The 15,000-nt window shown below is 38.0% G+C and overlaps 1 protein-coding gene across 8 annotated transcripts in view; it reads right to left on the reverse strand.

Moving 5' to 3' along the window:
• Window positions 1-15,000, reverse strand: part of Br140 (bromodomain-containing protein 140) — a gene marked incomplete at its 5' end in the record, with an annotated part of 104,002 nt that overhangs the window by 72,759 nt on the left and 16,243 nt on the right. For 7 of the 8 annotated variants that reach the window (XR_011393180.1, XM_070094332.1, XM_070094331.1 and 4 more), the window contains 1 exon segment: window positions 6,554-6,702. Coding sequence is in view for 7 of the 8 variants with exons in the window: in XM_070094332.1 (XP_069950433.1) it covers window positions 6,554-6,702 (149 nt within the window). 8 annotated transcript variants of the gene reach the window in all.

The following is a 15,000-nucleotide window of genomic DNA, read 5'->3' on the forward strand; positions in this document are numbered from 1 at the left end:
AATGGATGAAATCTTTTTTCATACAAAGTGCTCCATGATCCCCAACTTTGCAACTATGCAATTGAACATTAAAATGGTATAAAATACCGACAGGTTGTTAGGTAAGACACATATGCAACAGTTAGGTATCTTTATTTCGAAACGTTTCGCCTACACAGTAGGCTTCTTCAGTCAAGTACAGAAAAGTTGATAGAAGCAGAAGATACTTGAAGACGATGTAATCAGTCCATTACCCTTAAAGTTTTGAGGTGATGGACTGATTACATCGTCTTCAAGTATCTTCTGCTTCTATCAACTTTTCTGTACTCGACTGAAGAAGCCTACTGTGTAGGCGAAACGTTTCGAAATAAAGATACCTAACTGTTGCATGTGTGTCTTACCTAACAACTATGCAATTCTTTAAGTCATTTGAAACCCTAGTATCATAAGTCTTGTCCATTGCATAAAGCATTTCTTTTGTTTTTTACTAATATTAAATAGTGTTCTTCATAAATATATTTTATAATTCAGTCTAACACTTTGTATGGCTTTGATATTTTTCACTTGTATCATTATCTGAAATTCTCTACCATTTTAGAATTTAAAATTCTTTTTTTTTTTAATTATTTCAAAAATGGTGACAGACTGAGCTTTCAGCTTGGCAATGTTGGCAGTAAAAGGTATGAATGAGAAAGCTGTGGAGTTGTGAAACAGCATGTACTGTACTCAGTGTACTGGAGCTTGACTGTGGCATTGCCATGACACCAGTTTTCTGCTGACTGATGTGGTCTTCACCTATTTTATGTAACATACAGATTTTCAGGATTGTAACCTGTGCAGTATGTATGGGGGAGTTAGCTAACTGTACATCGAGTAACAAAATCTTAAAGAAAATATTATCATGCCACATGGAATGAAATCTTACACATTTCTGGTTGAATTTATTTTGATCAAGTAAGTTATGCAAGGATCAGCTAGGTCCCAAAGTAAGAATACATAGATCAGTGAGGTATTAAAGCAATAAAAGATCAGCCAGGACTCAAAGCAAGTTTGGTTATGTTGAGTTCATAAAGGTTTATTGTTAAATAAATGAAGCACATTAGTATTACTATATAAATCTATTTGCCTAATCTATCTATATCTAATTAGTCATTTCCAATAAAAAGCAGGATAATTCAAAACAATCACAACATAGTATACATATTTACATAAAAGATAGCATGATATTCATGTAAGTTATTGAATCACGTTCAGGATTTTGAGGATTAGAAATATCAAGAACTCAATCAATACAGAGCATTATATGCTGATAAAACTAATGGTTAACTGTGTAAGTAGCTTTTTATGTATCATGCTATTTTCTAATTCACACTATTCTTTGCATTAAGAACATCAAATGTGCAAAGCTTTATAAACGTTTCATATTTTTAACAATAAAATTGACATTCAATAACAATATTCTGCATGCCTCTGAAACACTCTTTAGAGTGCAGGAACTGTACTTCCCACCTCCAGGACTCAAGTCTGGCTAACTGGTTTCCGTGAATCCCTTCACAAAATATTACCCTACTCACATTCCAACAGCTCATCAGGTCCCAAAAACCACTCATCTCCCTTCACTCCTAACACACACACGCCTGCTGCATGTCCAAGCCCCTTGCACACAAAACCTCTTTTACCCCCTCCCTCCCTCCATCCTTTCCTAGGATGACCCCTACCCCTCATCCCCTTCACTACGGATAAATACACCATCCAAGTAGTAGGTTGGTAGACAGCAACCACCCAGGGAGGTACCACTGTCCTCCAAAATGAGTGTAAGACAGAATACCTGTGACGAGTTTTGAGTCTTCCTATGCCCTGTATTTGTTTTACATGATGGGAGGAGTGCTGATGTCCTTTTTTCTGTCTCATAAACATGCAAGATTTCAGGTACGTCTTGCTACTTCTACTTACACTTAGGTCACACTACACATACATGTACAAGCATATATATACACACACACCCCTCTGGGTTTTCTGCTATTTTCTTTCTAGTTCTTGTTCTTGTTTATTTCCTCTTATCTCCATGGGGAAGTGGAACAGAATTCTTCCTCTGTAAGCTATGCATGTTGTAAGAGGCGACTAAAATGCCAGGAGCAAGGGGCTAGTAACCCCTTCTCCTGTATAAATTACTAAATTTAAAAAAGAAACTTTTGTTTTACTTTTTGGGCCACCCTGCCTCGGTGGGATACTGCCGGTTTGTTGAAAGAAGGAGTGCTGGTGTCTTTTTTTATCTCATACACACAAGCTAACAGGTATATCTTGCTACTTTTACTTACAATTAGGTCACACTACACATGCATGTACACATTTATGAATATACATTAACCTGAGTTTTCTAACTCTAATTTTTTCTTAATAGTTCTTATTATTACAGTGGACCCTCGGTAGATGATATTAATCTGTTCCAGAGAGCTCATCTTTAGGTGAATTTATTGTTAATTGAATTAATTTTCCCCATGAGAAATAATGGAAATCCAATTAATCCGTTCCAAACAGCCAAAAGTATTAAAAAAAAAAAAATTCATTAAATATACATTTCCCTACAAAGAAAACAATGAGACATGCACAATAACTACATAAATAAATGTTAAAATGACACTTACCTTTATTGAAGAGTACTGATGAGTGATGAGACACTGTTTTTCTTGAACACTGGGATTTTCAGTGATACACGAGTAAAGGCTTCACTTTGCAATCCCTACTAGCATTACAACAAAACATGAGAGTTAGCCTGTCTTTCATTGGCTTGTGTCCTTGGAGTGCCTTTTCCTCCTGAGTAATGTAGGTCCTGTTTGGCATTTTCTACCAGAACAGGGTTGTTTCATCACAAGTGAACACTTGTTGGGGTTGGAATTTTTCAGCTTCACCATGCCTTATCACACTGTGTATGCCACTACAATTCTTAAATCTCTCAAACCAACCTTTGCTGGCCTTAAATCCACCAATATGAGCACTAGTACAGCTGACGGTGGTGCAGCAGCAGCTGACTGTGGTGCAGCAGCAGCTGACTGTGGTGCAGCAGCAGCTGATCGTGGTACAGCAGCAACTGACGGTGGTGCAGCAACAGCTGACGGTGGTGCAGCAACAGTTGGCCATGGTACGATAGTATTTCGATAGTATTTCTCACCATTTTTACCACAGGGTTGGCACTAGAAGTTTCCTTTGGGCCCATGGTGGCTTATTTAGCAGTTACAAGCACTAAAAACAATGGAATAATACAAAATTTACCGAATATATGTGTGGAACCGTCCACCCTGGCTTGTAAACAATGATGGCAGGGTAGCTGAGGCACTCAGGCTGGACTGACATGTTCGGGACAAATCATGTTGGTCGAGTTTTTCATACGTCGGGCCCAAATTTTTACACTCAAACGCTTCGTTGGACGAATTTATCATTAGACGATGCCTTCATTGGCTGAGGGTCCACTGTACAGTGGACCCCTGCTTTACGAACGCATCACGTTATGTTAAATCTGCCATACGAAGCATTTGAACACAAAAATTTTGCCTCGCCTTACGTGATTCGTCCTGGACGCGTCCCATGTGTGGCCTCAGTGCCAGTGTTTACAAGCCAGCCAGTGCGATCGCATCTATGCATACATTCAGTACATTTCACATTATCCCAGTGTTTTTAGTGCTTGTAACTGCAAAATAAGTCACCATGGACCCCAAGAAAGCTTCTAGTGCCATCCCTGTGGTAAAAAGGGCGAGAATTAGTGTGGAATTGAAAAAAGAGATTAAGGAAATGTGTGCAAAGTGGGTTGAACTGCAAACCTTTAAGGATGAAAATCACCCTGACACAGCTACTGCAAGCCATGTTGGCAACTTATACAATGACAATGTTATGGTCCATTTTAGGAAAGTCTTAAAGGAACAGAACAGATCTGTTGTGCGACAGAGGTCCAGTGACTCTCAAGCTGGTCCTAGTGGCATTAAAAGAAGAAGGGAAGTAACCCCGGAAAAATACTTGCTACCTCAAGTCCTAATGGAAGGGGATTCCCCTTCTAAACAATAACTTTCACACTCTCCCCTCCTCCCATCCCATCAATCACCACCAGATCTTCAATAAAGGTAAGTGTTATGTATTCTATTCTAGTATAGTAGTAATTGTGCATGTCTTCTTCAGTTTGTGTGTATTAAAATTAATATTTCATGTGGTAAAAAAAATTTTTTTTCATACTTTGGGGTGTCAGGAACGGATTAATTTGATTTCCATTATTTATGGGGAAAATTAATTCGGTTAATGATAATTTCGGCTTACGATGAGCTCTCAGGAACGGATTAATATCGTAAAGCGGGGGTCCACTGTATTTTCCTTTCACATCCATGGGAAAGTGCAATGAGAATCTTTCCTCCATCAGCCATGCGTGTTATACAAGTCGACTAAAATGCTGGGAGCAATGTTTAGCAACCCTTTTTCCCGTAAGGCTTACTCAAAATAAAAAGAAAACACGCACAAAATAAATAAATAAATAAATAAACATATATATATTTTTCACACATTATCACTGCTTTTGCAGAGGTGCTCAGAATACAACAGCTTAGAAGCATATACGTATAAAGATACACAACATATCCCTCCAAACTGCCAATATCCCAAACCCCTCCTTTAAAGTGCAGGCACTGTACTTCCCATTTCCAGGACTCAAGTCCGACTATATGAAAATAACCGGTTTCCCTGAATCCCTTCACTAAATATTACCCTGCTCACACTCCAACAGATCGTCAGGTCCCAAGTATCATTCGTCTCCATTCACTCCTATCTAACACGCTCATGCACGCTTGCTGGAAGTCCAAGCCCCTCGCCCACAAAACCTCCTTTACCCCCTTTCCAACCCTTTCGAGGACGACCCCTACCCCTCTTTCCTTCCCCTATAGATTTATATGCTTTCCATGTCATTCTACTTTGATCCATTCTCTCTAAATGACCAAACCACCTCAACAACCCCTCTTCTGCCCTCTGACTAATGCTTTTATTAACTCCACACCTTCTCCTAATTTCCACACTCCGAATTTTCTGCATAATATTTACACCACACATTGCCCTTAGACAGGACATCTCCACTGCCTCCAACCGTCTCCTCGCTGCTGCATTTACCACCCAAGCTTCACATCCATATACGAGTGTTGGTACTACTATACTTTCATACATTCCCTTCTTTGCCTCCACAGATAACGTTTTTTGACTCCACATATACCTCAATGCACCACTCAACTTTTTTCCCTCATCAATTCTATGATTAACCTCATCCTTCATAAATCCTTCCACCGACACTTCAACTCCCAAGTATCTGAAAACATTCACTTCTTCCATACTCCTCCTCCCCAATTTGATATCCAATTTTTCTTTATCTAAATCATTTGATGCCCTCATCACCTTACTCTTTTCTATGTTCACTTTCAACTTTCTACCTTTACACACACTCCCAAACTCGTCCACTAACCTTTGAAATTTTTCTTTAGAATCTCCCACAAGCACAGTATCATCAGCAAAAAGTAACTGTAGGCAATGTAATTTAACACATTTAAATCAGCAGATGAAAAGGTTCTCTCAAAAAAGACTTCTAATCAAAATCAAACTCTTAACTAGTATCTATCAGGACAGACAACCATGCAGCCTCTATTAATTTAGAGACAAGCCATGAATGTATAAGGCTTCAGGTTTCAACAGTTCATAAGATATCTCACTTTTCCCCCAAACTTTTTTAACACATCAACCATTTTCCACCAAGGTAGAGGTAAAAAAAATAAAAAAGTTTATCACTTATCATGCTTATTTACTGAACCAGAGCTGAAATTATTCACCAAACCTGAATATTCTTAACCATCCTTAACCCTTAAACTGTCCAAGCAGTTCACATGCGAAGTGCTCCAAAAGTAGATCTACGTTTTTTTTACATATTTTCAAATATACATAAAAAAAAACGTAGATCAAAGTTTTTTTACGTGTTTTCAAATGTAAAAAAAAAAATCTACTTTTTTTTACATACTTTCAAATGTTGAAAAAATGTAGATCTACGTTTGGACAGTTTAAAGGTTAAGAGTACAAATTTTATATTTCCCATACTCAGAACAGCCATAATTTATTTCCTCCCAAATGAGGTAGGAAGAGTATCCTTTCTCAAGCAAAATAAGTATGTGGTAACTAACTTTGGCTTCAGATTACAATGCAATAAATAGGGCCTGAATTTGATTTCACATTTTTTAATGTGATTCTCCAGCTAGTTTGTGTGAATAATGACTGTTTCAACTCCAAGACAATTATTACATTACCTACCTTGAAGATGCTGTAACAGAAACTCTGCACATCTTAGAAGCCAACTAAATCTTGAAGTATGTTTTGCAGGAAGAATAGGATGGTATCCACTAAACACTACATTGTTTAATATGTACAACAGAAAAATTTATAAAATAAATAATTTCAGGTTATTTAACAAAAACAAAAATGTAAGGTTTCCTTACAAGTAAAAAAAAAATCTTAAAAAATAACTAAATAACTAAACAGAAAAAATAATGTTTGAATCTAGGCTTACCGATCAGCTGGTATAGTTGGTACAGAAACAATTGGAGCTGCGGACCGTTTCTCAGCTAATATCTTTCGGGCTTTCTTCATTTTCTGACGTGATGCTGCCTTTGCTGCTGCTTTCTTGGCAGAGTCCATAATCTCATCAAGCTGGGGACGCTGTAAAGTGAAAACAGACTGGCCCTTCAACCACAAAAGTTTATTACAGCAAAAGCAAGCACAGGACGACCGTTAAACGGATGTGCCTGACTGTACATGCTAGTTCTTAAAATAATTTACAGAATAATTACTAATGACCAATTAACATTTTATATACAGTGTATTCATAACTACTGAAAGATAAACATTATATGAAGAGCCAATGGAGGCAAATGAAAAGCTGGCAATTCTTTCTAAATTTGAAAAAAATGAAGTATTGTACAGTAACATCTATTGTACTAATATTACAACCAATCATTAAAATTTGTTTGATTTCCACGGGAAAATTTAGATTTGTTGCAATTTTAATTTATTCTTTACTAACATATCCAGTCTTGCACTTGGATTTTAGTAGCAGCAATGCTTGGGCAGCAGGCAAGCTGTGAGTGCCCATCTAGCATTCCAAGGTGCTGATGATGTCATGGAAGGACTTAACAAAACTGTACATATACCTAATGTTGATGAACTTTGGATATAATGCAGAGATTATAAGCACGTGTACAAATGTATAAATGCAGTGTTAGTGCAGTTTGTAAATACAGTATTATAACTGTGCATGAACAGCAGAGATTATTCTCGTGTGGTGAATTTAATGCGTCAAAGATGAATGCTGTCATAACCATTCACTATCATCAAGAGACCAACACAGGTGAGTGTAATCTCAGGTGTGGCCTCTTGCTGTTGAAGTTGATCTTGCAGGAGAGGAGTGGTATTAGGAGGCAAAAACTTCACCTTAATGAAGCTCATGTCCCCATAAAGACAAGGATGACCAGGGGCATTGTCTAACACCAGGAGGCACTTAAGTTCTAATTTCTTTTCAGTTAGGTATTTTTCACATTGGGGGCAAATGCATGGTGTAACCAGTTATAGAAAAATTCCCTAGTGACCCATGCCTTACTGTTTGCCCTGTACTTGGGCCTTAGCGAATTCGTATTTTAAGTGGCTAGCATAGATTAACTCTCCATTTTGGATAAGATAATGCAAATTTAGAAAATCAGAAAAGAGAATTTAGTATATATCATTAAAACAAGAGGAACGTGTGTTAGGAAGGTATCTGGGACTTTCTCATTAAAATTGTCAAGAAAAAATATGGCAACCATTTGTAACTGACCAAAATAATTGCTAGAAATAAAAATATGAGTAACAGTAAACTTCTCTTAGTAAAATAAATTAATAGCTTTAATGACATTCTACAGAGGCAATGCATTACAATTTAAAGTAAAAGGAAATTTATAAATGCTGTGCATTACCATAATAATGAACCTTTTACCACAATGATAAGCAATAAATGTAACAAGAAAATGCTAGTCTAAGGGTTAAATGATATTACATATATTACAGCTGGACATCATAAGAGTTTATGATTGTGACTCATTCCTTTCAGTAAGAATCAAGCTTAAAAATGTAATTAGCTTAACAGGTTAAAGTCTGATAATTGATTCTCTATGACTAAGGAGTAAACACTTCCCAGAACCTTTCTCCTACAAAAATGGTGTGTTGTGAGAGTAGTCACGCAAGAAGGCCCAGACAGTGAAAGAGAGAGAAAGTACTAGTGTAAAGACTGTGATATTACATTGTACATGGTTATGGAATCCTTCACCATGAACCCCAAATTAGTTTCTAAAAAACTGCATTTAATGTGAATTTGCATTAAGAGTGGAGTTTTTCAAAGACTAAATTACAAACATGTTAAAGACATGTTATAGCAAACCATTTAAAAACAAAATCCTGGCAAGCAAGCAAGAGGACTACCAACACAGTGAGTGCCTGTTATGTCTGCCATTTTCAAAGATCCTTTTACCTGACAAAGGAAAGCCCAGTACAAGAACTAACACATACGAGTATAAGACACTCATAAAAACAAGAGACAACTAAAATGCAAACAAGAGGCGATTTAAAATAAGTGATAATAAACAATATTAAAAGTTATGATGGACTGGGTCTTACTCAATCTCCTCACAGTACTTGTACATACATTATTATTAACCTCAAATCTTATGTGGTGATTATAACTTAAAAGAGTTAGTAAAATTTAGCCCACTTCAAAGTGCAGTCAAAAAATGTCATTTGCATTGTACTTGTTTCTCAATCACTTCTTACAGTATATAACCAAATGTACTCGCCTAGTATGTTAGTTACTTCTGCACTAATTTCTTTTTTCAGATATAGCTGCAGATACAATTTTTGTAATAAAATAATGACTAACAGAACAGGACCCACTGCTTTCCCTCTGCTGAACAGAATAGAGCATCAAGAAATAACGAATGTGAAAAAAAACAGAGCAGCATATAATGAGGATTCCCTTGCTTCATATATGCTTGAACCCTATTCATAATACATGTACTGTGTAAATAACTAGAAAAAAATATATTGTACTTTATACTATGCAGAAAGTTCAAGATTATGAAGTTGGCCTCAGCAGTGAATGAATGCAACCAGGCTATGCATGACATTTGGAACAGACAGGAAATACAATTTTTTTTTTCTTCTCCCTCCTTTCTCAGGCTAAACTGCATTGTAACAATGTATTGTATGTAAAATTTGTTATAAAAACGAGTGTTATGTAAGATACTAGAATATTACTGTGTAATGCCATAGGATTCATGAGTCACTTTAATACTTAGTTTTGCTCTACTGTATGTATTGGCTATGATCCATAAGCCTAGCTCATTCGCTCCCAACATTTGCACTTGTAACTTTCGTAGAAAACAAAAAAATCAGTAATTATGAATTCTGATGACAGGCAAGTTTGTTTTGTTTAAATGTGTTGGTGTGCATTTATGAGTTTGAAGGAAAGTGAGGAAGCCTGTATGACAATTTCAGTGCAATTAGTAGAAGGTAAAAAAGGAAAAGTGAGGTGATGTTCATGCAATAATGGCAAGACAGTGCTAGGACAGCATGGAGTGGAAGAAGCAAAGAGAGAGAGAGACTTATTTGATGAGCTGCTTTAACAAATTACTGAAGGCTCCCAAAAAGCTATTTTAATTAGTCAAATGGGGCAAAAAGGTATTGGACTGTGGGGGACAGCAATAGTAGCCCACAAACTAATATCACAGACATTTATATATATGAAAAAAGTTTATTAACCCTTTCACTGTCATGACCTCAAAATTAAAGTGCTGATGATATCGAGACTTAAAAAAAATCAAAAGCATACTTTTGTAGTTGTCATGAGAAAAAAATTCCCATCAGTACTTACCAAGATCAGAAGGCATCAAGTTCAAGGTCATTAATCTGCTGATGGCAATATTGGTGATTGCCAGGCACCATATGACTTTTTTTCCCACTTTTCTTTTTTCATGGTTTTCTAATGTGTTACATCTTCCAGCAACTGTTGTGACTCATGAGACCCAAATCATGCACAATGGATGTATGGTCACCCATCATATATGACAATACCGGCACTGTCATCAGAATATTGTTTAGAAAGTATTTATACACAACGTAAACACACACACACATCAAAATGCTTCACATTACTGTTCTAACATGTGTATACATATATACAGGTACTAGTCATGTTCCTAAAACAGTAGGAGGATAAATATGTTCATGGGGATGAGATCACTGAATGCTGGGTACACAAAAGAAAGTTACTTGACAAGTATGATGCAATACTGTGTTTATACACAAGTGGCATTATCATGATTGTGGTGAAAAACATACATCTCGGCCACAGTTGTGTATTTCCACATTTTGTAGCCATGATCATGGCAGCACTAACATGTTTGCTATTGTATACTGTAAGTACCTCCTGGTTCCTTCAATATCATTTGCATTAGGGTTCATCAAAATAAAGTTAATAGAATTCCAGTTCAGAGACGCTGCTCCCGAGGGTACAGTTGGGATGGATTTTACTGTCATCAAACTGATAGGGATTATGCAGAAAATGTGCATCATCTTGCCAAATCCACACGTGGTCTGGTGGTGGTTGCTGGATATTTGCAACTGGTTGTGGTGATGGTGATAGTGGCAGTTGTGTGTGGGTGGTGAAGACAGCCTGGGGTCGCTGGGGTGTGTTATGTGGGGCATGGTTCCCAGCTAGAGCTGGCACTGCCCACCTCCCTCTCCCACCAGCCACAGTCAAATGCACCACCAGCAGTGCCTGTGACCAACTACCCATGCACCAACTACCCACCTTCATCCTCACTGTCACTGATGTTGGGTTCCATTTTGTATTAAGTCCCTTGGGGATAGCAATGGGGACACAGATAATGCATTGCCACATAAACTGATGCCTCACCGGTGAATAATTATCATCACTGTCACTGGACTGGTCATCGATTGCTAGGAAATCAAAGTCCACATCACTAGCATTAGTACTCCCATCTGTGCCCAAACCACAGGAGTAAATGAGCTTTTGCTAAAGGTATAAATGTATTCTGGATGAACTGACCCTAGATGTGAATGGCTGTGGATTATTGGGGTTTTTTAGCACTACTTCTGGCATCATGAGTGCCACTTTCAGTCACTAAATGTTTAAACCTAAAGAACTGTAATCCTCATTGTTGGAGCTGTCAATGGGGAATAATACACGGTGAATTTGCCTGGGAATCAGATCCTTGTATTTGTGCGGCATGTTGAACACTGGAATTATAAGATGGCATTCCCACAGTGCACTGTGGAGGCCCTGATTTTTTTTTTGTACTGAGCACACTGACCAAGCAGACCCATTCTCTTATGGTTAGATCTATCAGGCCTCTTGTGCCAAATCTGAGGTCACCAGAATTTATGCGTAAATCTAAGTAAGCAACACTGCCTTCAATAACATGACATTGTGTGGGAGACAGTGAAAGGGCTAAATATAAGACCAAATCTTTTTGGGCAGAAAAATTTAAAAATAATCAAGGTCAAATAATCTATTATTTGCTAAAAACAAACAATATGGCATAAGTGCCGTCAAAAATAACACGATGTATAATGGAAATAGAGGCAATTCCTCTATGCTGGTGAGGATGTTAGTTTGAATAACCTTTGACAATAGTAATACTTTATAAAAAGTACATTAGGAGGCACAATGTAAAGAGCTATAGTTTGAGGAAAGCACAAAAATTACACCAATAACACTCCATTAAAAAGGATTAAAAACAAAACAAATACTACATTTTTTTTTTAACACATCAGTCATCTCCCACCAAGGCAGGGTGACCCAAAAAGAAAGAAAATCCACCCCCCCCCCCAAAAAAAATACTTTCATTATTAACATTTTCACCATCACTCATACATAATCACTGTCTTTGTAGAGGCACTCAGATATGACAATTTAGAAGTCCCTCCAAACTGCCAATATCCCAAACCCCTCCTTTAAAGTGCAGGCATTGTACTTCCCATTTCCAGGACTCAAGTCCGGCTAACCGGTTTCCCTGAATCATTTCACAAAATATTACCCTGCTCACACTCCAACAGCTCATCAGGTCCCAAAAACCATTCGTCTCCATTCACTCCTATCTAACACGCACACACATACTTGCTGGAAGTCCAAGCCCCTTGCCCACCAACTTCCTTTACCCCTTCCCTCCAACCTTTTCGAGGATGACCCCATCCCCCCGCCTTCCTTCCCCTACAGATTTATATGCTCTCCAAGTCATTCGACTTTGATCCATTCTCTCTAAATGACCAAACCACCTCAAAAACCCCTCTTCAGCCCTCTGACTAATACTTTTAATAACTCCACACCTCCTCCTAACTTCGACACTCCGAATTCTCTGCATAATAAAAGTGAGGTGTATTCCAGGTAGACCTGAACAGCTGACCCAACTATCTGTAGTGATCGATGACGCAACCTGACCACCACGCCTCTGATGATTATACTTATGTATACCTGTATGTACCTAAATAAACTTACACACTGTGCTGGCGTGCAGGTACACATTAAAATCATTAAGAGTGTCTTATTCTCGAGATGCCATATTAGTAATGATAATAATAATACTCAATAATAATCACCGAGTCTCATTAAATGTCGTATATTACGTTAATATACACATTTTCATTAATCCATTTATGACTTTTTTCAAAATTATATAATAAACATGATAGGTAACTTTTTTTTTTTTAACACATCGGCCGATTCCCACCAAGGCAGGATGGCCTGAAAAAGAAAAACTTTCACCAGACGAACTTGGCCCATGGCCAGGCTCAGACAGTAGATAAACTCTCGAAACTCTTCAAAGGTATATCAAAGGCATATCATTCACTCCATCACTGTCTTGCCAGAGGGGTGCTTTACACTACAGTTATAAAACTGCAACATTAACACCCCTCCTTCAGGGTGCAGACACTGTACTTCCCATCTCAAGGACTCAAGTCCAGCCTGCTGGTTTCCCTGAATCCCTTCATAAATGTTACTTTGCTCACACTCCAAGAGCACGTCAAGTATTAAAATCCACTTGTCTCCATTCACTCCTATCAAATACGCTCGCACATGCTTGCTGGGAGTCCAAGCCCCTCGCACACAAAACCTCCTTTACCCCCTCCCTCCAACCCTTCCTAGGCTGACCCCTACCCCGCCTTACCTCCACTACAAATTTATACACTCTCAAAGTCATTCTGTTTTATTCCATTTTTTCTACATGTCCAAACCACCTCAACAACCCCTCCTCTGCCCTCTGGATAATAATTTTGGTAATCCCACACCTTCTCCTAATTTCCAAACTACAAATTCTCTGCATTATATTCACACTACACATTGCCTTCAGACATAACATCTCCACTGCCTCCAGCCTCCTCCTCGTTGCAATATTCATCACCCATGCTTCACACCTATACAATAGTGTTGTGACAATTATACTCTCATACATTCCCCTCTTTGCTGTCATGGACAAAGTTCTTCGTCTCCACAGACTCCAAAGTGCACCACTAACCCTTTTCCCATCATCAATTCTATGATTCACCTCATCCTTCATAGACCCATCTGCTGACACGTCCATTCCTAAATATTTGAATACATTCACCTCCTCCATACTCTCTCCCTCCTATCTCATATCCAATCTTTCATCACCTAATCTTTTTATCCTCATCACCTTACTCTTTCCTATATTCGCTTTTAATTTTCTTGTTTTGCATACCCTAGCAAATTCATCCACCAACCTCTGCAACTTCTCTTCAGAATCTCCCAAAAGCACAGTGTCATCAGCAAAGAGTAACTGTGACAACTCCCACTTTGTGTTTGATTCTTTATCTTTTAACTCCACACCACTTGCTAAGACCCTCGCATTCACTTCTCTTACAACCCCATCTATAACTATACTGAACAACCATGGTGACATCACACATCCTTGTCTAAGGCCTACTTTTACTGGGAAATAATCTCCCTTTCTCCTACATACTCTAACCTGAACCTCACTATCCTCATAAAAACTCTTCACTGCTTTCAGTAACCTACCTTCTATACCATGCACCTGCAACATCTGCTACATTGCCCCCTTACCCACCCTGTCATATGCCTTTTCTAAATCCATAAATGCCACAAAAACCTCTTTATCCTTATCTAAATACAGTAGGGCCCCGCTTTACGGCATTCCACTAATACGGCAATTTTAAATTATGACCAAAATTTGCTATATGGCAAGCGGTCTTTCAAATACGGCGTGCCCCACCTGATTTGTTTACCTTCACTGTGAGTAATCTACTGTCTGGAAAATTTCCAAAATTTCAAGTGTTTTAACTCATTGTGTATTTTATATGTACTCTGATAATTATGCTTATGTGTACCTGTACCTAAATATACTTACACACTGTGCTGGTGTGCAGGTACACATTAAAATCACTAAGAGTCTCTCTACTCATAATGCCATAGTAATATGTACTACATAATAATCTCTGTTGGGCACATTAAATGTCTTATTTTACGTTACTATAGACATTTTCATTAAACCATCTATGATATTTTCTTCAAAATTATATAAGAAACACGTTACATAGCAGTAAGTCAGTCAAGTCAGTCATTCAGTAAGTCAATAAGTCTGATGCTGTGCCCAGCATCTCTTCTCCATCAACCACTGCCAGCATGTCTTCTCCACCAACAACCACCAACATTTCATCTCCAAAGTAAATGCTGTAGTACGTGCTACATAATTTCTTCACATTATTTTCCTTGTGAAACTACGTAGTGATCTAATGCAGTCTGCCTCACAAACACTCTGTTTTCAGTTATAAAAAGAACATGGGAAGGTATGTAGTCAGGTGCAGGAATGGCTGCTGTGGTGGCCACCACCACTCGCCACATACGTACTGACATAGTATTTTATTCATTCTAGA

The sequence above is a fragment of the Cherax quadricarinatus genome, chromosome 45, assembly GCF_038502225.1.
Source record: "Cherax quadricarinatus isolate ZL_2023a chromosome 45, ASM3850222v1, whole genome shotgun sequence".
NCBI classification, from domain to species: Eukaryota; Metazoa; Arthropoda; class Malacostraca; order Decapoda; family Parastacidae; genus Cherax; species Cherax quadricarinatus.